The 21,503-nt window shown below is 42.5% G+C and overlaps 1 protein-coding gene and 1 non-coding gene across 7 annotated transcripts in view; one reads left to right on the forward strand and one right to left on the reverse strand.

Annotated features, from left to right (window-relative positions):
• Positions 1-3,734: 3,734 nt before the first annotated feature.
• Positions 3,735-3,806, reverse strand: trnat-cgu. The gene has a single exon. It is a non-coding gene; the product is annotated as a tRNA-Thr (tRNA).
• Positions 3,807-3,901: 95 nt separating this feature from the next.
• Positions 3,902-21,503, forward strand: part of axin1 (axin 1) — a 31,243-nt gene continuing 13,641 nt past the window's right edge. Inside the window, exons 1-7 of one of the 6 annotated variants that reach the window (XM_035616014.2) lie at positions 3,904-4,102; positions 5,502-5,644; positions 7,128-7,264; positions 7,655-7,836; positions 8,467-8,783; positions 10,667-10,852; positions 15,733-16,704. In XM_035616014.2, the coding sequence (XP_035471907.1) occupies positions 15,776-16,704 (929 nt within the window). In that variant the 5' untranslated portion in view covers positions 3,904-4,102; positions 5,502-5,644; positions 7,128-7,264; ... (2 more) ...; positions 10,667-10,852; positions 15,733-15,775. Of the gene's footprint in view, positions 4,103-5,501; positions 5,645-7,127; positions 7,837-8,466; positions 8,784-10,666; positions 10,853-12,991; positions 13,193-13,233; positions 13,393-15,732; positions 16,705-21,503 lie in introns of those variants that run through there. The other 5 variants (XM_035616021.2, XM_035616016.2, XM_035616017.2 and 2 more) reach the window with 5 other exon arrangements.

Raw genomic sequence — 21,503 nt, forward strand, 5'->3', positions numbered from 1 at the left:
TTTTTGCCAGCATCATCCCATGGTTACAGATTGTTGTGCTTGAAACGACTTTCCCCATGGAGTCTACAGAATAGGTTATAGTCAGTGGATAGCTATTTTAAGTGACCTCGTATACTTTTCACCGGGGTGTGAGGCTGTGAGGAAACCTCTCTTGTGCACGGTCCCATTGGCTGTTTGTTTTCGCTGCACTAGAACGAGCCACGCGTGTGAAATTCACAACTCCAAACAGTGGGGAAGCCTCCACAGAAAGAAAAAAAAAAAAGAGTGTCATCAAACCAGCAGGGCATCACCCTGTGGGTTAATATAACCCATGTGCTGTCTAGATATGGCCTGCGGGTGGCGCCATATTCACAATCTCAACAGGACCCAAACATTTGCGGGTGCAGACTGAAACAATTAGAGTTTGCGCCTAAAAAAAGACTATCGCTGCTGAGGTAAACATCATTTACTCTCGTAAAAAAAAAAAAAGGAAAAGGAAACTGATTTTATTTATAAAAGTTCCAAAAAACCAGTCGACTGTTTATGAGTGCGGGTTTAAAAAGCCCGACATGCAGTAAATCGCTGTATTTTGGTCGGCCACAGTTGATTGGGGGGTTTGGCTTGGGGGGAACCCCGTCGAGTCAAAACCTCGGTTTCCCCCCCGGACAGCCGGTAAACACCATCGCCCTCATGTCTGTAATCACAGTAAACAAAAACCCTCCCATGTGCCATTGCTCCAGCGAGCTTTTACACTCCCAAGAGCCGCCGTCCACAGGCTTCACGCAGGAAACACAGTGTCTTTGTTGAGCGAGCGCGCCAAGCTGGTGAGCTGCCGACTGAAATGGGAGTTGATGCTGCGGCGCGGCCGTCCGAAGGCCCAGGACCGGAAATGAGTATCTGGGTCATGGCCCACAAACACTTGCCCGATTGTGTCCGACCTTTCACTGGGCATGAGCTCTGGAGTTGTGGAAGTCATACGCTCCATCCACCGGATGGAAGAAAAAAAAAAGTGATTCAAAGTCCCAAACCCCAACGCAAATGTTATCCGATGTGAAGATTCCTGTGTTATACAAGTCATGAGAAGAACAGTAGGACGGAATGAGTCAGTGCTGCAGCTTGTTCATGAAAACGACTGAAACGTTGCGTCACGGCTGCACTATACCATCATCCGTGTCAATTGAATCATCACCTGAACCCTCCATGAAAGCGGCCTGGATCCTGCTCCTTTTCTTTTCCCTGCTGCCTGTAAAGGTCGAGGAGGCTTTTCCCTCAGTGTGGTCACACTCTCTGCCATGCGGCCTTGAAGTGGTGCTTCAAGGAAGTCCAGCTCTTGACTCGATCAATGATATCGCTTGTCCCCAATTGCCTTCGTCCTACAGTATGCGGGCCTGCGTGAGTCTTTGGACGTTACCTCGAGAACCTGTCTGCACCTTCAACAGAATGTGCCCCCTCTGTCTGCCTGCCACCAGCTGACCCGGACGTTTGTGAAAGACGCTGTATCTTGATCCTATCCAGGAATGGTGGGGGCCTGTTGTTCCATAATATGTCCGTGGATGTAGGCTATTTGGAGTAACAAATAGACCTAGTAACATGATATAATGTCCCTATATATTTTTTTATTATTATAAAGATTTCAGTTTCTCAGTGATGAAGCAGGTGGGTTTCTTATTTTACCCCCTGAGACTTTGCCATGTAAAACCCTGGTGGTACTTCTCAGTATGACCTCCTGAAGGAGTCCTGTGTTTTGAGGAGGTGCTTGTTTCCCTTGTGTCATGGTGAATGAGCTCATTTCTTCAATCCCTGCTGTTCGAGCTGACGGAACCTGTTCCACGCTAATTGTGTTCCTCGATCAACTGTTCGGCTCCTCAGCCGGGAGCCAGATGGTGTAATCTTCATTCTCTTTTTATTATTATAGACTATGTCATTTGTAAATGACAAGAAACAAATCTCAAGTACAACACGTGATGTAAGACGGGGGGGGGGTTACAATCTCTTGAATCTTTTTGTGTAAATATCGTCTGAGAGTTCAGAATACTGCCGCCCACCCAAAGAAGGAAATGAATGTGTGTGCAGCCCACGGCAGACGTGGACCTGGACCCGCCGCCAATATTCTGCATTCTGCGTCCTCCTATTGTACTTTGTCCTCTTAATGCTTTTCTTTGTTGACTCTTCTCAGGTGGCAGAGGAGACATTTAAGGGTATTAAGTTACAGTTACAATTTTCAGTCTTTAGGCCAGTGGTCAACACTGATATACTGTACAAAGCTGCGTGAGGCAGTGTGCGCGCATCATCTGTCGTTACCTGAGGATTCCACCAGGGGGCTGCGTTTACAGTATTTTATGAATTTGCTCAAGAAAAGGCAGCAGCCAGAAGTTGCCCCAAGGTGCTCGGAGACAGGTTTGTAAAATGACTGCGGTACAGTGTGTGGCATGTGTGTTTTAAATAGGCAAATAAATGTAATCTATCAATCAATCAATCAATCAAATATGGGGAATGTGGTTAAACAGTGTTCAGGTTGATTCGCTCCAGGCCTGCAGAATTTCCACATTGTCTTGGATCAAAAATAGGAAGGAGTTTTAGGCTTTTTATTCTGATTGCATTTTTCGAAAATATGACATATTTCTCTCCAAGCCTGTAACACATGGCCCCTACCTATGCGAGGAAAAGGTGTGAAAAATTAAGATTATTAATTAAATATATTTTTTAAAACACAAGGAATGCAGACACTTACTCCTTTGCTTTAACTGGAATTTGAATACCTGGTGCGACAGTCGAAAACTATGTTGAAGGCGTCTGATAATTACTTTTCCTGCTCTTGTTACGTGACGTTATGTGACACGCTCATTTTCACCAAAGTGAGATTGTGCTTGTGTCGGTGTATAATGTATATTTTTAAAGTGTGCATTCATTTGCTGGCAATGTTACTGACTAAGGTTTTTTTTTGCAAACCACTGTAGCAGTATCTATCCAGTTTCTTTGCTTCCAATCACCATGCGTCAGTTTACAAACCGAATATAATGATACGCTGGCTGAATGAACCAGATAGGAATCATTGATGCTGCGGCAGAGAGTGTTGCCAAGGAAACTGTACTAGTCTGCTTGATCAGTGTCGGCCAAGCATAATCACGGTGTGATGTGAAAAACCTTAAACAATCTCTACTGTACACCTGGAAATACTGATACGTTCATATTCAAATGTTGGACTGTGAAAACACAATCTAAAAACACACTTTTTATCCATTTAATGGTTAACCCACATAAACATAACATATTTTACATGATGTGGTTCCTGCTTCTCTCGTCCACAAATGCAATAATGATATAAATGATACTACTGCACCATTTCCACTATTAATATTCACGTAAATTCTTTATATTTATTATTCTCTATATTTTTGCAATTCGTGTACTTTTACATTTGTTTGTGTATATATTGTATATATTTTGTGTGCTGTGTGAAACGCGCTGCTGTTACACCGGAATTTCCCAGCTTGGGATAAATAACGTAACTTTCTATCTATCTATCTAAAAGTACCAAAGCTATTTGTGTAAATAATAATAACACTGTACATGATGATAATGTAGGTGATTTGATGACTTTTCATCAACATAACACTCTCTGTAAAACATCACCATCTTGTCGCACCAGAGTGAAAATCACCACTGTATGTGGAAATTACACTGTAGGCGCAAAGATTCCGTTACACGTTACACACAGTGAGAGATTCTTACTGTCTCTTTTGTCACTGAGTAAAAGGCACGGACGGGGTTCGAACCCGCGATCTTCGGTTTACGAGACCGACGCCTTACCACTTGGCCACCGCGCCTGCGCCGTTGCACACGTCGTGATACACGATTAAATGACGAGGATGAAGCCGTCTGCCCAATTTTTAGTTGCCAATGACACAATGCCAGAGTCTAAACGGTTGTCTCGCACGATCAGCGCCGTGACTCAACTTCCTCCCTCCACCCGCGCACACGAACCGTAGGAGCGTCGGAGTTTTAACGACCTGAATCAATGCGTCGTTGTACTTTGGCCACAAGGGGGAGCTGTTATCTACCACGTGAGAACAATGACGCCGGTTTCTGCGAGCGGAGGACGAAAAGAATCACAAAGAGGAAGGTGAGAGCCAACAACCACTGCTCCTCACTGTCGCCCCCCACTCTTAACGTCTGATAGAAATATTGATTTTGCATCGTGAAGTCCATCATGTCCAATGTTCAAATGTCTGATTTGAACACAAGCAAAGAAAAAAAAAATGGCGGGGATCTGATTTCGCGATGAGTGGGATGGACACGATCAGCTGGCAATGAATCAGACGACTCACGGTTCTAATGTCTAGTTGTTTGTGGTAAACAGTTTCACAGAGGTCCACTTTGGTTTTGGAGGATGCCGTTTGTGTTTCTGTTATTTAGCCTGCCCCTGGTTATGGTTGGTAAAGGGTTAAAGGGCCATTGGGTCATTTGGAAAAAGCCCCACAAGCTGTCTGGAAACTTTCATTTCAGACAAAGAGGAAAATGAGCAAAGTTTACATTCGGACGAGAACCCACGGTGGGAAAGTTAGCTCACATCAATCTACCCTCCTGTCCACAAGGCTCATAAAGGTCTGGTTTTTCCAAAGATATTGTGTTTTTAAATGCCTCATCGATGTATGACGTTAGATACAAACCAACAAATACTTTGTCAAGTTTGGTGAAGAGGAAATCTTGGCCCTAACAACGTCAGGGGTGGTCACCAAAACACTATAACCTTTTTTTTGTCTAAGTTTAGTCAAGTCATATTTTGTGACTCAAATCACAACCGAACAGACCGAGATTGAACTCGCATGGCTCATAACTCTGGGAAGCATGTGGGCCGCCTGCGATGCCTCTCTCAGCGATACAATATGCATGACGCCCGGCTGCAGCTTTTCACTGTCTTTCTCTTCAGAACATCAAAGATGAATGACTGCCTGAGGGGCTTCGTTTTTTCTGGCTTTCTTCTGTCTTTTTTCTTCTTCTTTTTTTGATCAGATAACCCAGAGGCTGTTTGAAAAATGAACAAGACTCATTTCCATTGGGAATGAGTTTGCAGTGAAACTCAGATGTGGGGATATTCACCTTGACCTGCTTAGAGCTCACTGTCAGCACATGGACCAAAGGAGGAGATGCTCTTGACTGAAGCGCAAGAGGAAGATTTCATTTAGAGCTCCTTGACATTTGCTGATATTTTGCTCCGGTATCTTACTTTACTTGACCAAAGCAAGACGCAACTTAAAGTAATAAGTGGGGTGATGTTAATACGATGAACAAAAAAGAAAAAGATTAAGGTATAAATGCTGCATCATGTATGGGAAATGTTTTACTCCCTTATATCAGTATCGGCCCCAAAAATCCTTATCAGTCAGGCATTAGTGTGACTGTGACTGATGAGCTGTATTTATAGCTGCATTGAAATTAATTCCACATAATTGCATATATACTGTATTTACCTTTTCCTGCTGTATTCAAATCAAATTCAACAAATATGTCTTCCTTTGCAGGGACAAATGGATGGCAAAGACAATTGATATTGGCAGCATACTGGAACTGACAGAGATGTTACCACTACTGCAGACCAATGTGTTTAATAGATCAATAAATGGACGTTACTGTTCGAGGGAAGACAATCGGTATAATACTCAAGGTAAAACATATTGATTTGCATGTGAATCACCGTGTTCCTCCTCCTCACCATCATCATCATCATCATGTGAACCTTCTGGGGAATGAATATTCATTTTCACTCTGATATTTAGGATTACGCCCAGAGCAGAATATAACTCTTCTAATGTCTTAGTAACTATCAGTGATAAAACAGGAGAAGCATCTTAAGTAAATCCAACAGACCTTAGAGGACCTATAGAGACGCTTATAGTTTATTTTACAATTAATTATTTTCAGCAGCTCTTGTTGTTGTCGTTTTAAAAATCATCTGCTTCCTGCAACATCATAACCCGAGAGATACAATGTGTTCCAGTCTGAGATCACATGGATGTGGAGTGTTTTTTGCTCAGGTGGGGAACGCCGAGCTGCTCACTCCCTGAGAGAATAAGAGGTATTATTGCAGGGATCTATTGAATTATTCATAGTTTTGGATCATCGTGTCTCTTTGCTGTGCTTTTGCAGGAATAGCTGCCTCTCCCCAAATCTGTAAGAATATTTATTTTTTACTTGAACAGAAACACGTTTGGGTTTTTCAAAAATATATTTGGTTTGTCTGAATTCTGAGGCACCGCACTAATCTAGTGGCCTTCTACTGGCTGCCTTATACTTCTGTTAACATCTTAGCTTAGACGACATGCTAGCTATATATTAAAATGATTATTAATTGTCTCAAAATAGTCAGAATTCTCTATGACAGCTCCAGTGTAGTGTTTTCTAATAATCTAGATGTAATTATCTGTGTTTCAGATTATTAAATGGGAGTATCTAATTGAAAATGTCAGTATTAATAACAGAACAGAGTAGACATCTTTATTAAAGCAGATTCAAATTTAATTTAAAAAAAGGCAGCTGTAATGTGAAGTAAGCCATGCAAACTATAGCCCACCTGAATATCTTGGTCCCTCAACAGCCATAGTCCAACTGAAATTAATTTATTATATTCGGCCCAAGAGATCCATAGAAATCTCTACCTTAATTAAAATTGCAGCATTGTCTTAGTTGTTTCACGACTTCTCGTGGCACGTCGTAAGTAGAGATATCACAATTTGAATTTGAATTTCAGCACCCAGGCTAATTTAGCTTTGGGGACCAGAAGCTTTCTCGAGTGTCCGCTGGTTTACTAGGAAAATTCTTGAATATAATCCTCAGGGAAATGGTGAATCATTAATTTCACACTCCAGTTTTCATATTCATTAAACAGTGTGTTGGAGATGCTGGTAAGTGGCCATGTTAGCTTTAGCTTATGTTATGTTCACGGTTCTAAAAGCTTAACTAAATTCTGGATTTTCTATTAACTAAAAAGAAATCCTTATGCAAAAAAGTGTCATACCCTTGAAGTGCTAAGAAATTTTAAAGAGATAATCTCTTTGCTGTCTTAGTATCTCATTCCTGCCAGTCTTTTGCAACTTGGAATAGAAATTTTGACGTTTAAATAAAATGCATTTGAATGCATCACAATCCAGGCAATTGCGAGTGGCAGCCAACACCGCCAGTCTGCGCTGGTGCAGTGTCAGGAGCCAATTGTGTCATTGTGAGAAGGGTGTGCTGGATCTGACCCTGCCCCACAACAAGACATGCAAGTGTGAAATCCAGTTGAGAGGTAAGCAGCTGATGAAGCCACACAACAAAAGCAATATCATCTCTCCCCCTTTCTCCAAAATCTCTTTTTATCCATCTTTCTCCTCCGTTCTTTGCATCCGTCGCCTCATTCACTGGGCTGTTTTCACAACTTCTCAACAATAGATGGGTGCAAATTTGAAATAAAATATAATTTTTTGATGCAGTTGATTTAAAAGCGTTTGGGGCCGAATATCTTAGAGTCTAATAAGATTCGGCACATAGCAGCTTAATTTATGTTTCCATTTTTTCCCCCTGTTGCTTAATGTGTATGGGGGCAATTAGGTGCTCATCACTCATGCCTGTTGGGTATGTTACCATAGCTACGATACGATTGTGCAGACAATCATCTGCTCCCAGTTTCCTCCAATAGGGTCGCGCGGCTGGAGCTGCAATATAAAGTAAAGATGCTCATCTTTCAGCAACAGACTTGTAAGAATGCGAAACAGGTTCACGAGTGTGAAAAAGTATTGCAGAGTGGCAGGCAGGGGACTGCGCCCAGTCATGGCGGACAACAGAAACAAGATCCGACGAGCCACACAGCAGGAGAGGAAGGTGAGAGCATCTACCATTTTGAAAATTGCAAGCCGTCTTGTTGTTCATTGAAAGAGTTTGGCGGAACAAAACTGTGACAGTAAACAAGATACGCCTTCGCATTCGGGCTTTGAATGCCGACAGGGGACCAGGAGGAACAAAGGGGATGTGTCACTTTAAATGAAACGCATTAGTTGGATGAAAGCAGACAGACAGTCTGCATATGCTTATACTGTAAATGTAGTCCGGGACTGCTCGGGTCAAATTTAGTTTAATTCGTTGAGATCAGACAAAATCCAGCTGAGCTTTGCTTGAAAGGAAGATTTTTTTCAAACAATACATATGCTAGGACTGCTGGGAATTACAGGAAAAAAAAGTCAAAACAGTAATTTAGTTTAAATGATCAAAATCTTTCGTAAATTAATTTACAAAGTATTCATACAGATGTGGCCTCAATCAAAAGAGCTCCAAATCCCATCAATCAGAACATCTGAGGAATAGTTGCGTTCAGGGACAATGGTTGAGGAGCTTTGAGGCCAGCATTGTTGAAATCAAAGGCCTGAGAGCTGATTAAATTATTATTATTTTATTTTTCTTGCGGGCTATCCATATCATTCTGAGAAAAAATAAATGCGCTCGGTTAATCTCCAGCTTGGAACAGGACAACAGCCAAGGCAGCATGTTCAAGCTGCCCCCCTGCTGGGCGGCCCATGAGCCCGTCGATATTGTGGTTTGATGTTGGATGGAGAATAAAAGCCCCCCACAACAAACAGAGAGGACTGGAACAGAGAGACTGGAACAGAGGAAGAGAGGGCAGAAAGGGAAGAGCCATCGACAGATGGACTCTGTTGTGATTAAAGATGGCGGCGGTCTCGACTGCAGACTGCGAAGGACTATGCCCGATCCGTAGACGAGCGGTGGGAGCAGTCTGCGACTCGGCACAACAAAACCAAGAAGCACACAGTGAGGTAAATCAGCAGGTATGTCTGCTTTGAAAATCTCCGCGGGCGAGAAAAACGACGGTTACCGGTAACTTTCCATTGTGTTGTTTACCGCTCTATTATGGCTCTAATCGTCTCTCGTGTCAGTGGCGTACTGGTTTTGTTGTGTCCTCCCTCTCGTCAAAACCAAAGCACATCATTTGATTTGACCAGTGAATGTTCATCCCATGACCAGACAGCCGGAGACCCCCCGGATAGACTGAGCGCTTAAATTCATTTGAATTTCTTCGAGCCGGCAGATGTCTGACAATGTACTTTCGCCATTTGGTACATGGTTGCGCATGTATGTCTTTGGTACTATCTCACCGTAGGAAATATGGGCCCTTAATAAGATTTTTTCTTTTCCTTCTTGCGTGAATATGGTGCTGCGGGAGCTCGGATATCGAGCAAAATAAACTCAAATCTGCAAATTGCTCAATCCTCTGTGCCTAATCCAGTCCAAGGCTTGTTAGTCATGATATATTCAGCCAGGACAAAGGACATCAGCGGGACTCCAGAACACATTCTCCAACAGTCTTTTGATATGACTCATTTTTTAGCAGTTAAAACACACATTGAATAGCTTTAATATTCCTGTCACACATTTATTTAAAAAAAAAACCAACAACCTCTTATCTCAATAACATGGCTAATCATTTCGACGGCTTTTAGCGCCTCGATTTGATCCATAAGCCCCACTTTTAATATCTGATGTCTTGTTTGTTGTGGCTTTTGTTCTTCTTAACTTTCGTTGAATTCTTTTGGAGACAGCCAATTTGAAAAATAGAAAAATCTATTGTGTGGTCTCCGAATGGGAGCATTCTTTTTTTTCTTTTCTTTTTTTTAAGTCTTAATGGGCTTTTGTTCATCAGAGAGTCTTCAGCAGAGATAAGCCTATTTCAGCCGAGGCCTACAAGGAAATCTAAATCCACACTGACAGGTGGAACAATAGACGACTGAAAGGACTGAGCTGGGAAACATGACGTTGTTCCATGGTAACACTTAACTGCAGTGGGACACTGGACAATTTGGAAAATATTTAAAAACTTGAGAATCAGCATTTTTATAATGTGGCTTTGAAACCATTCACACATTTGAGTTCATTCCTCTTTAGGTGCTGTGATTATTGTGACTTTCAAAAAAACAGAACAGAAGTTAGCATTAACAATAAAATGTCAAATCTCTTGGTGAAAGCTTTTTACAGCTTTATTTCTTTAACTGTCTTGTGACAGGAAGCAGCTTTTTGCATATGCGCTTGGACGATTTCATAAATAAATCCACTTCTGGTTCATACTCTTACGCCGCAGAGCTAAACAAGGAAACGTCTCTCATTGTTGGTCTGTCTGCTGAGCAGCTCCGCTGGGCCTGTTGCTTCAGGGCTTCTTGTTTTCTAGTCGCTGTGGAAGGGGCAATATTTTTCGATTTTGCTTTCCACACTCAGACATTTGCAGCTGTTCATGAGATTCAGTTTACCAACCTCCTGGTTACTGAATGCCTGTTGTGACACTAGATTAAAGAAGGGCCTAACAAAATGGTCCAAAATGTTAAAAAGTCACCTTTTATGAGTTGAAAATGATCATTACTTGATTACAGCTGTCACTATATTTCTACAGTGTTTACAGTGTTATATTTAAATTATTATACATGCAGACTGATTTGTACTTAGGTCTATGTACTCAGCTGTTTCTATGATGGAAAAAGTCAAATAGATTCTCAAAGATTTGTGGTGTAATCCACAATTTATCTGGTTAGATAAGATCAGGGACATATATGAATATCATTCCCTCCATGGTTTTAATTTAAAAAAAGAATGCCATAATGCCCAAAAAGTAACAAAAAAAAGTCTTAACATATATTCCTTCTTTTTTTAGGAACAAATGGATGGCAAAGACAAACTATTATGGCGACACTCTGCTTTGGCCAGGCATTTCCATTCCATGGAGATGACAGGGATTTTACCATTACTGCGGACCGCTGTGTTTAATAACTGCGCAATGGAATCCTCAAGGAATGGACGTACTGCTGGAGGATGCGTGAGGAAGACAATCAGACTCAAGGTAACTTATTAAAGCGCACAAACTGTTGTTTTGCCGAAGACTATTGCACAGTTTAAGCTTCTCTATGGCTTCTGTGTTTGATCGAAATGTGGATAAGATTGATTAGGCTATGTATCCATCATAAAACATCGCAAGGTGATGTCTTCATTGCCTTTGTTTTGTAGATATTCTATCTGCTATCGTGAAAGATTGAGGAATATTCACACCGGTGAAGCTGCAACCACAGAATCTTGTTGTAAAGAGCTGTAAGGAAATCAGAGTCATGAGGAATTCATGGATGACAATGAGACATGTTGGTCTGGTTTAAATATTACTGGAAAGAACAACGTTATTAAACAATACCATAAGTACATTAGATGGATGGATAAAATAATCCATGCTATGAAAAGAAAGCGGCGTATTTGAGTGTTTAAACTGTTGCTGCCCGAAAACCAATTTCACCCCGAGGGAGCTGGAGTGTGCTGGGTCTTTTTCATCTTTCATGTCGCTGGCATGAATATTGTAAGCGTCGTGTACTGTTCACACTTTAACAGGTTTTTCGGATTTGAGCAGGCGTTTCAGGTGATGTGGTGAGACAGGGTGTGCAACGTATATCCCTGTTCATTCTTGTGGTCTCAAATGGTGTGGGTGTAATTATATGATCAAATGCATTTATGCTTTTATGATGTTCCACTGGCCTTTCATCTTATACTCAGTAAAACCGCGTGACTGCTGGGTGATTGCCTCTGATGAAAGCACAGAAACTGACAACTGGCGCTATTGCTGCGTTTGGTCTCCGCCTTGGTCTTTGTACTGTTAAATTCATAAAGTAATGACACAATGAAGTGGGTGTAATGGTGCTGGTAAAATGTAGTAAAACGCTCAGTTGAACCGAGACATTGCTGCATTAAATGTCTTGCTTCAATGAATCAGTACTAGTTGTTTCAATGTATAAAGGTAAACTAAAGCAAAGCCCACTTATTCTTGGCAAGAACTGTCAAAATAAAGATTTGATGTTTTTCTAATTTTATAGGTGATGAAGTAAAATGTGTTGAGGTAAAAAACACAAACATAACTCATAAACTCAGGCATTGTGGAGTTTCCCTACTTTTATTTACAGGTTGTTTTTTTTTCAGCTGTTCTAGTTAGACTTCCTGATGGTAAAATAAGGCCTCCTGAATGCACCATCTGACAGGAAGAGTAAAACTTGTGCCATGCTGATTCAACACATCAAAGCGCTGCCTGCTCATATTCACTAATCAGTGGAGTCATCTGCTGCGGTCTTCGGTTGAAAATGAAATCATGCCGACTTTCTGCCTCTAAAGCACATTGTTGTCTGACCTGCTCCATTAACACTGTCACACTTTGCAACAGTCAAATTTGTACTTTCTCTGCTTCAGGGCGAGGACTCAAAATATGGGGTTCTTCATCCCACACATTGGTGGGAAAAGTATTAAGATATTTCGAGTTGCACTATGTGAAATGCAGGATTTAGCATTGTTGCAACTTGGTGACCCACATTATTGATACAAAATGTTTTGCCCTGCAGATCCACCAAGTGAATGGAAAACGTTAGTACTGAATACCGGGAGTTCAAGTGAGCTGTACATTTTGACACGACCAATAACCTAATATGCGGGAGCACAAGCATCTAAATCAAAAATGTCCAATACTTCGCCAATGTATATACTGGCAAAGTATTGGATCTGTTTCACTCCCAACTAGCGGTATCAGCATCGGCCTTCAACAACCCATATCAGTCGGTTTCTAATATCTTGCCCCGGTAGTGGTGTATTGGTTTGAATGAGATAATTCAATTTTAAAAAAGGGGGTCAGCCAATGTGCTATATTTAAAAAAAAAAAAAAAGACTGAGGTCGACCGATAAGGATTTTCTTAGGGCTGATATCGATATTAGGGAGTAAAAGATACCCGATACCAATACATCGCCCGATATAATATCTATATAGATATCTATATAGATATCTATATATATATATATGTCTGTGACAGGCTAATATCGCTGATATTATCGGCCAGAGAGAGAGAGAGAGAGAGACGAGGGGATCTTCAGTGTACCACATGTACCTGAACTAGACAAACCGGTAGTGATGCGTAGTGAACGGACGAGGCGCTGTGCGTCGTCTGGCTCAGACTGAGGGAGGGAGGGAGGGAGGGAGACGCCGAGCCGTGGAGAGGTGCTGCTGCTGCTGGAGGAGGAGGAGGAGGACAGCGGACTGTTGCCTTTGTCGTTTTTAAACAAGTCCTCTGCACTTCGCAACTGTGACACTGTCGGCGGCGACGCGCCTGGAATCCAAACGTCCGATGCCCTCGAACGCGGCAAGAAGATTCTCACCGGTGAAGTACATGTCACTTTTTTTTTTAATTTCTTATATATATTTCCTCTCCTCCTCCTCCTCCTCTTCCTCCTCCTCCCGCTGCTCGCAGCTCGGAGACACTGCTAGATTGCGGTTAGTCGGTTGGACAGAAGCAGCAAAGCGATGGCTCACATTGAGTGTGTGGTTCGGACATGGATGCGGGGTTCCCTCCGTGTCCTCTGACGGTAGGGGGCGGGGGTCGGGGGGGGGGCATGTTCGCGGTCGTCCTGTTAGCTCGTCGTGTCGTTTAGCGGCGCGTGCGTCACATGGGTGAAGAGTGCGTGTGACAAAGTTGTGCACTTGTCGGTCGCCTGCAGAAAGGCCCGCCCCCCCCCACCGTTTATCTGTGTGTGTGTGTGTGTGTGCACGGAGTTTGTTTCTGCCTCCCCTCCCCCATCCGTGCAGGGTTAGGTTCCGTTCGGATCGTTCTGGAGAGGCCAAGACATGAGTGTGATGAGAGGTCCACTTCCGAAACGGGAACAAGCTGATTTTCAGTTTCAGCAAATAATAATAATAATAATAATAAATAAATAAATAAATAATAATACTGATGTGACATCGCCTCCTGAACCTCTCACTCGCACACCTGTGAGCGCAGAACCGTTCATCTAAATGTTGACTAACCGAACATCTCCCGGCTCTTCATCATCATCATCATCGTCGTCGTCGTCGTCATCATCGCGCGTCACAGGTACAGGTGGCAACGGTGCAATTTCCCCCCCTCACCTGATTGAATCCCTGAGCATTTGAACGCAACCGTTGTTTTTGCACGAGAGAACGTGCTCGTGTGAACGTTATTATCATTTCTCTCTCTCTCATGAATTCACTGTGCACGTGCTGCTCACGCGTATGGATTGTGCAGGAAATAACTGATGGGGGGGGGCAATTTTTGGTGTGTGCTGTCTTCGTTTCTTGTGTGTGTGTGAGTGTGTGTTGGACTAGACAGAGTGGGTGTGCCCTAAAGGGAATGTGATGGCAACCATTAAAAAAAAAAGAAAAAGAAGAAGAAATATTTCCAGTGAAAGCTCAGATAAAGTAAAGCCAGCTGTCCGCCTCCTTTTTCTAGATTTCATTTTGAATCCCCCGAAACCATCAGTGTCAACTGTGCACAGAGATGTAAAGTCTGGGGGTTCATTTAGATTTCTTTTAATCGACTGTTTAGCGCCATTACTGGTCAAGACGCATGTTTTTTTCTTACTTCCCGTCTATCATATATGAGCTGTTTTCAGACATGGAACTCTGGATTATGTCCCGGGAATTGACATTTTTCACATTTGTCTGCGTTTGTCTTTTTACATATGACGAACGCAGTGGGAGATTTTCCGAAAACTTTCAGGAAAATATCCGTATTTCAGTAAATATATTAGGAAATGGGTTCCCACTCCATTGGGAAACTTACAATACACACAGTAGTGTCGTATACCTGTAGTTTACATACACACAGTAGTGTCGTATACCTGTGGTTTACATACATGCAGTAGCCTATGTAAAGTCCATAGAGCTGTAAATACAGGCACTACTCTGTCCCATCTGCGCAAAACTGCTCCCGGGACAATGTGCGTGTCCTTGAACTAGATATTCAGTCCTTAAAATCTGTACCTGGACTATTCTGTAGCTGACTTTTCCCTATGGGCAGGGGTAGTAAAATAAACCTAGAATATTATGACAAGGATCAATAATGTAGCACTTAGTGTGCTGATCATAATGGTTAAAAAATAGATACGCTAAACCTGCTTCATTATTGAGTTGGTACGCCTTGAAGTGAATACATAACTGGGGGTGATACGCTAACCACTAATCTGGAAGTAACTGGAGTAGCTGTGTAAAGTAATGATATGCTTATGCATATAAATCAGTGGGATATCACTGTGCTACATTACCGCTGCGCCACATTCCCCCTACTGCCCAGTAGAAAGACGCCTCTTGACTGTCGAACCACGTTTAAAGTCTTATGACTTCAGTTTCTAATTTCTGCTCAGGTTTGCAGATTGCAGTTGCCACAGACCACACAAGTGCATGGACATTTCCCCCCCCCCCCAGTTTATTCTTGTAGTATGGTTTGTTGTGTTATTATGAGAAGGAAATAAGATTTTCCTGTTGTTGGGAGTGTAAACATCTGACATTACCAGTCTAATGGAACGTGTCAGAACCAGCTTTTAGAGCTTTACACAAGCTTGTCTCGCATTTTCAAATCCTCTAGATTTTCTGCAGAATTTGCATTCATTTTAATGTTGAGTGGGGAATTGGTTATTTCATGGAAATCTGGTGAAAATGCAAACTGTGCAGAATGCCGTACATCCCCCATTCCCTCTTCTAACCGGGGTTAAATGGCACATAATCATTCAACTTTTTGCAGCACAAGATTTTAATTTGAATTACTTACCGAATTTACTTGGTATCAGTAAATTGCTGCATGGATATTTCTTGCCATTCTTCTGAGAATGAGTATTAATCTTATAATTGTAGCTCCCTTTTCAAGACTAGTAATAGTCTGCCTCTCATGATACATTTTTCCTCTTTTGCAGGAGCTGTTTTGCCGTGACGTATGTAGAGGTCTGGATCTAATAGATGTGCAGCGTGGGCTCTACGGGGACGTGGTTTATGGATGCCGGGACTATGAGCGCAAGCGACAAAAGGGGTTACCTGGCAGACCTGGGAGGCAGCTTCACTGAGGATGCTCCGAGGCCTCCAGTCCCCGGGGAGGAAGGTGAGCTGGTGTGCAGTGACGGACGCCAATGCAGCAACCTTGGCTTCTCCTCAAAGAACGAGAGCCTCAAATGCGAGGCGTCTGTGGCTACGCCCAGGCGACCCGACTTGGACCTGGGTTACGAGCCGGAGGGCAGTGCCTCTCCGACGCCGCCTTACTTAAAGTGGGCCGAGTCTCTCCACTCCCTCCTGGATGACCAGGATGGCATCCATCTGTTCAGGATGTTCCTCAAGCAGGAGGAGTGTGCGGACATGCTGGACTTCTGGTTTGCATGCAGCGGCTTCCGCAAACTGGAAGCCAACGAGGGTAACGAGGAGAAGAAGGTTAAACTGGCAAAAGCTATCTATAAGAAGTTCATCTTGGACAACAATGGGATTGTTTCCAGACAGATCAAACCGGCGACCAAGTCCTTCATCAAAGACTGCGTGATGAAGCTTCACATTGACCCTGCGATGTTTGACCAGGCTCAGACTGAGATACAGACCATCATGGAGGACAACACCTACCCACTATTCCTCAAGTCTGACATTTATTTGGAATATACACGGACAGGAGGAGAGAGCCCTAAGCTGTACAGCGACCAGAGCTCTGTTTCCGGGAACGGCAAAGGACTGTCGGGTTATTTGCCGACCTTAAACGAGGACGAGGAATGGAGATGTGACCACGAGTCGGAGGAGCCACCGCCGTGCGACCCCACGCCGAGCAACCGGCTCACCCAGAAGCTGCTACTGGAGACGGCACCGCAGCGAGTGGCCAACAGTGCAAGATTCCAGGACAGTCACGAGCACAGGTAAATCCTCCCAGCCATCTAGAAAGCTTTGCTTCACTTCTGACTGCACAGCTTCTTTCTCTGCAAAGTGCTGAATTAGAGATAAACCCCGAAACCCCACACCACCCCCGAACACTGCCTCGAGTTTGAAAAGAAATGGGAGTCAGAGAGTAGCACGAGAGACAGCGGCTGAGATGAAAGGAAGAGATGGTGCGAGGAGTGAGTCTAAGTTAACTTGCTGTTGGAAGGTTAAAGAAGTCTTCTTTGTTTGTTCTTGTGCAGGTACTCTGGGAAATATTTTTCCCCTTGGATTCCTATTTGTAGTGAAAGAGCTCAGAACTATTCTGTTTGAAGAGGAGCTTTCTGGAAGTCACTGTAATATTTGCCCTAGTTAAAATTAATTCTGGATTTATGTGAAAAAAACATTTTCTTTTTCTGTAACGAAATAACCAGCTCTTTTTTATATTGTGACTACACCGGATAATGATTTGATTTGATTTGACAGCTTTTTCTATGATTCTGTGTTTTTAATCCATGTGACACATTTTCATTACTATGCCCATCTGCACCATGTGAACTTCAAGTCGCTCTGTTTAAAATAAAAAATACAGTACGCTCTTTAAAGGTGGAAACAGTTTATGCTCTCTTGCTTCAGAAGCAATATTTTGTGCAATGGTTGTTGGGTATTTTCAAATAAATTGAAGCTAGACAGTTTAGAAAGTTTGATTACTCTGTAACTGCAGTGTTGGCTGTGTGTTTGTGCAACAGCAGCAATCAGTCCGAGGCATCTCAGCCTTACCGCCGATTGATGCTGAGAAACATTAACGTCTCATCTTCATTTTAACGCACCTGTAAATGAATAACTAAAGGGTTGTAACTTGTACCTTAAATTCAATTTGCAGTTGTTGGTTTGATCCAGTGCCAGTTATCCTCGACGGTATATTGAGGTTTCTTCTCCTCCTGCTTTCTGTGGCTGTATGTGATCCTTGCAGATCTAGTTAGTCTGTTTGAACCTAATGCATAGTTTACATCTTAGCGAACTTTGACATGGCAAATGAATGTAGTGATATGTTGATTGGTCTAAACATGCCCTTCTCCTTTCTCATTTTTTCTAATTCAGTTTAAAGCCTGACGTTTATTATGTATCTACCATTGGCCTATTCCACAATGTTGAATTTACATTTACTCAGTTCCTTTGATTCATCCGTCCAGCGACATATAATCATGCAGCTGCAATAGATTTAAATGCATCATTGGGACCTAAATATGTTTATATACATATATATATTATGTGACCAAAACATACACAAACGATAGAAACATAAAGAGATGCAAAGACGAACAAAGTGTCTCGTTATGTGGACATACCACAGCTGGAAAAGCACAGACGCAAATACTGAAAGTGGCGATGGTTGAATTACCTTTAACTGCTCTATTGTCAGGGTCCGGGTGCTGCTCCCGCTGGGTCACGGTGACCCCGACGCCTGTGTACAACAGAGCTATTGTCAACATTCTTTAGCACTCTTGTGTGAGCGAGGCAGGTTGTTGTGTTCATTTCAAATGTTGTTGTGACACCATTTGATTTTTGATTGAGCAACCTTTTGTAATGCAGTGGAAGGTTGTGGACCGTTTTCGCCTCGCAAATGGGGAGTTTTCATGAGGGCAAAGGAGACTTGTGCATGCTAGTTCACTCTGCATACTTGTGTTCCTCCAGTTAAAGAAATTGTAATCATGTTTAATGAAAAGTGGCATTAGGGAATTGCAACTGCCCACAACCGCAAATTAAGTTACCACTACCGATTTATGCCTCCTACAGCCACATTAGTATAATGAACAATCTCTGTCAGCACAAGCATCATAGCTCCGTATCCATAGTAACCTCAGTCCATACTAACACGCCCGAAAACGCGTATCACGTGACCATTCAAGCGTGCCAGTATAAACAGGAAGCATTGTCTACTACTGCAGTCAGTTGCTTTGTTACAGAAAATACTACTAACGAGGAACAGCAATGGTGAATGAGTAAGAGCATGGACCGAGTGGAACCGTCACCAGACAGTCAGTGTTTACAATGTTTTGCATTCACTGCTGTTAGTCTAGTCGTGACCAGTGAGGAGAATGTGTGACTTCGCCATCGCTTCCAAAAGTCTCCGGATTCTGACGTGCACACTACAACGCAGCCCCGGAGTTAGGGTGCTTGGGAAGTGTGGCAACAGTGACACACTTTAAAAACTAAAGCATGGTAGTGTGGATATATCTTCATGGCGCGTTCACATCAAACGTGACGCAATTTTTCTTTTAATACAAAGTCAATGCAAAGGCGCGAGGAGACGTTCGTCACTCGCACCGAGCGTCGCAGATAAAACGGACTTCACTCGCTGGAGTTGAAATATTTGTAGCCTTATTTATGATCAAGGTCACCTACAGTTGAAAACATCCAGTAATAACAACACGTCAGGTGGCGTCTTTCAGAGGTGAAAAAGGCCCAGCGAGGAGAATTTAAGTGTGAATGAAGGTATTTTAGAAACAATGTTGGTCCACAGCAGAAAGATTGTGTACCACATCTTTGACCTCTGCTGCTGCGGCACCAGAGGACAGATGGGAAGTCACACCAGACACACTCTGGCTTCCAGATAAATCCTGCTCTCTCACACACTGAAGAAAGTGCTGCACAGGCCGTGGAGAAATGCAATCCTCATAAGAGAACGAGAATCCGTTTTGACAGCTGCAGATGCCTGCTGCCCTTTCTGCCTTTCTATGGCTGATCTTGTATTGTGCAGGGTTTGCGTGCAGCTTTTCTGGTTCATATTCACAGAAAAAAAAAGAAGAAATTGTCATTTTCTTAAACATAACCAAAGGCAGTTTTGTTGGAGTTTGATGTTCGCTTGAAGACTCCACTAAAATACGAGAGAAAATGGGAAAAATAGACGAGGCTACTATCACATTTATGTGAGTTTATTTTCACATCACAACAATGAAGCATTTCGCTGAAATTCCTCTCCATTTTAATGAAAGAAAATTGGACGTTAGTTGTGTGTGTGATGTCGACAGAGACGGGAGACTGAGGACATTAAACAGTCTTTCAGATCAGCTTTAAAAAAAAACAACCTCAAATGACTTGAAAGACAATGACCTATATACTTATTAATGTTTAGGGATATTTTAAAAAATGCGAACGGCTCGGTTTTGTTCCTCCTTTGAGGAAGATTTCTACTTCCAATGCAGAACGTCACAAATTTGATGAAAGTTGCTTTCTGCTCACTTTTTCCATGTTGAAGCGTCTTGTCAAACAGAAATGGTCAATGATAATGTTGAGTTTGGAGTCAGACCTACGATTTCTTTTTTTAATAAGTTTTGATGGCCTCTGCATGTATTTAGCATTCCACATGAAGGACAGACAGATCGTCTACAGGGAGATTCAATGAGGTATTGTCAGACTGGAAGTCGTGATGAAATGGCAGGACATCATGGCCTGCTATGCTTTTAGAAACTAGATGTATTCTTTGACAAACCCAGCTGTATCTTAAAGGAGACATATGACGCTTTTTTTCAGTGTATTTCGTAGGTTTGTTGTGTACGTAAGAGGCCTGCAAAGTTACAAAGCCCAAAGTCTGCAGCTCCTCTGCCCGACAGAAAACACTGCTCCTGACGCCCCTGAAACATGTCGTCAGTAGTCCGGCCGACGCTTCCGCACCATGGCGATGTCACGTGACATAGATAGTCTGACACGCCCCCCGACAAAGCCAGGTACTGCAGGAGTGGACCGTCTGGGGAAAGCGATGTGTTTTCTGAACAAAGGATCTTGTAAACCTTCTCATTTAATAACCTAAATTAAAAAATCATGAGCCTGAAATGTGAGAATAATATGTCTCCTTCAAACACCTTGAGGTCCTGAGAAACTGTTTGGCAGAAAAGTCCTGTGTGGCTTGTTATCCTCTTCAGTTGCTCTTATTGATTACTTGCTCATCTGCACCCAGGTTCTAATTTACTCATGCTGTATTGATTTAGTGCAAGCTGGATTTTTTTGCACTTCATTCTTTTAATCTGTTGGTGTTGACAAAATGTAACCAGCGTGTTAATGGTTTTTTTGAGTGTACTACTAGGCAACAAAGAGATAAGTAAAAGAGAAAAACTATGTTGAACGAGATGATCTGGCGGAAACTCCAGCGCTGTCTTTCATTTGTAATTATGAGATATCCGTGTTCTCCTCAACTGTTGGGACACTGTGATGTGTCGCAACACGGTATTGCTGCGGTAAAAGGTAATTCTCCGCAGACTTTTTTTTATTTTATTTGTCCCAACTCTTCCTCCACTGTAATTATTCAGTGTTTTCCACTGTAGATGCTAATGAAAATCCTCTGGTGACAAAGGTTTCACGTTGAACCCTGCTGCTGCATTTCGATCAGGGAGAAGGCCTGGGATAAATGCTTCAGGGAATTCCAATTTGAATAATAATAAAAAAAGAAGAGATGATGCCTAACATCTATAATTCATGTGTGCAAAGCCCTGTAAGAAATGTGTCCAGCAAAGTCAATGACTGAGAATATAAATGGTGCGAAGCTTCCCCATGATTCCGTAGATGCTCTGTGAAAGGCTGTGCAGCGGGATGAGGCTGGTTATAATAATCCACCTGGTTTCAAATTGTTGTCGTGTTTACAAGGCTGTTGTTTGCCAAAATGCATCGTGGGTCGTGGCAGGTGCAGGAAAATGGAGGTGTGGAAATGTGCAAAGTGAAAGTGACTGACAACCTAAATGGCTATTTCATATTCATTGCTATTTCATATTCATTGGAATTTGAATTCACGATGTTCAAATCCGTC

Source organism: Scophthalmus maximus, chromosome 17 (genome assembly GCF_022379125.1).
Source record: "Scophthalmus maximus strain ysfricsl-2021 chromosome 17, ASM2237912v1, whole genome shotgun sequence".
Taxonomy (NCBI): domain Eukaryota; kingdom Metazoa; phylum Chordata; class Actinopteri; order Pleuronectiformes; family Scophthalmidae; genus Scophthalmus; species Scophthalmus maximus.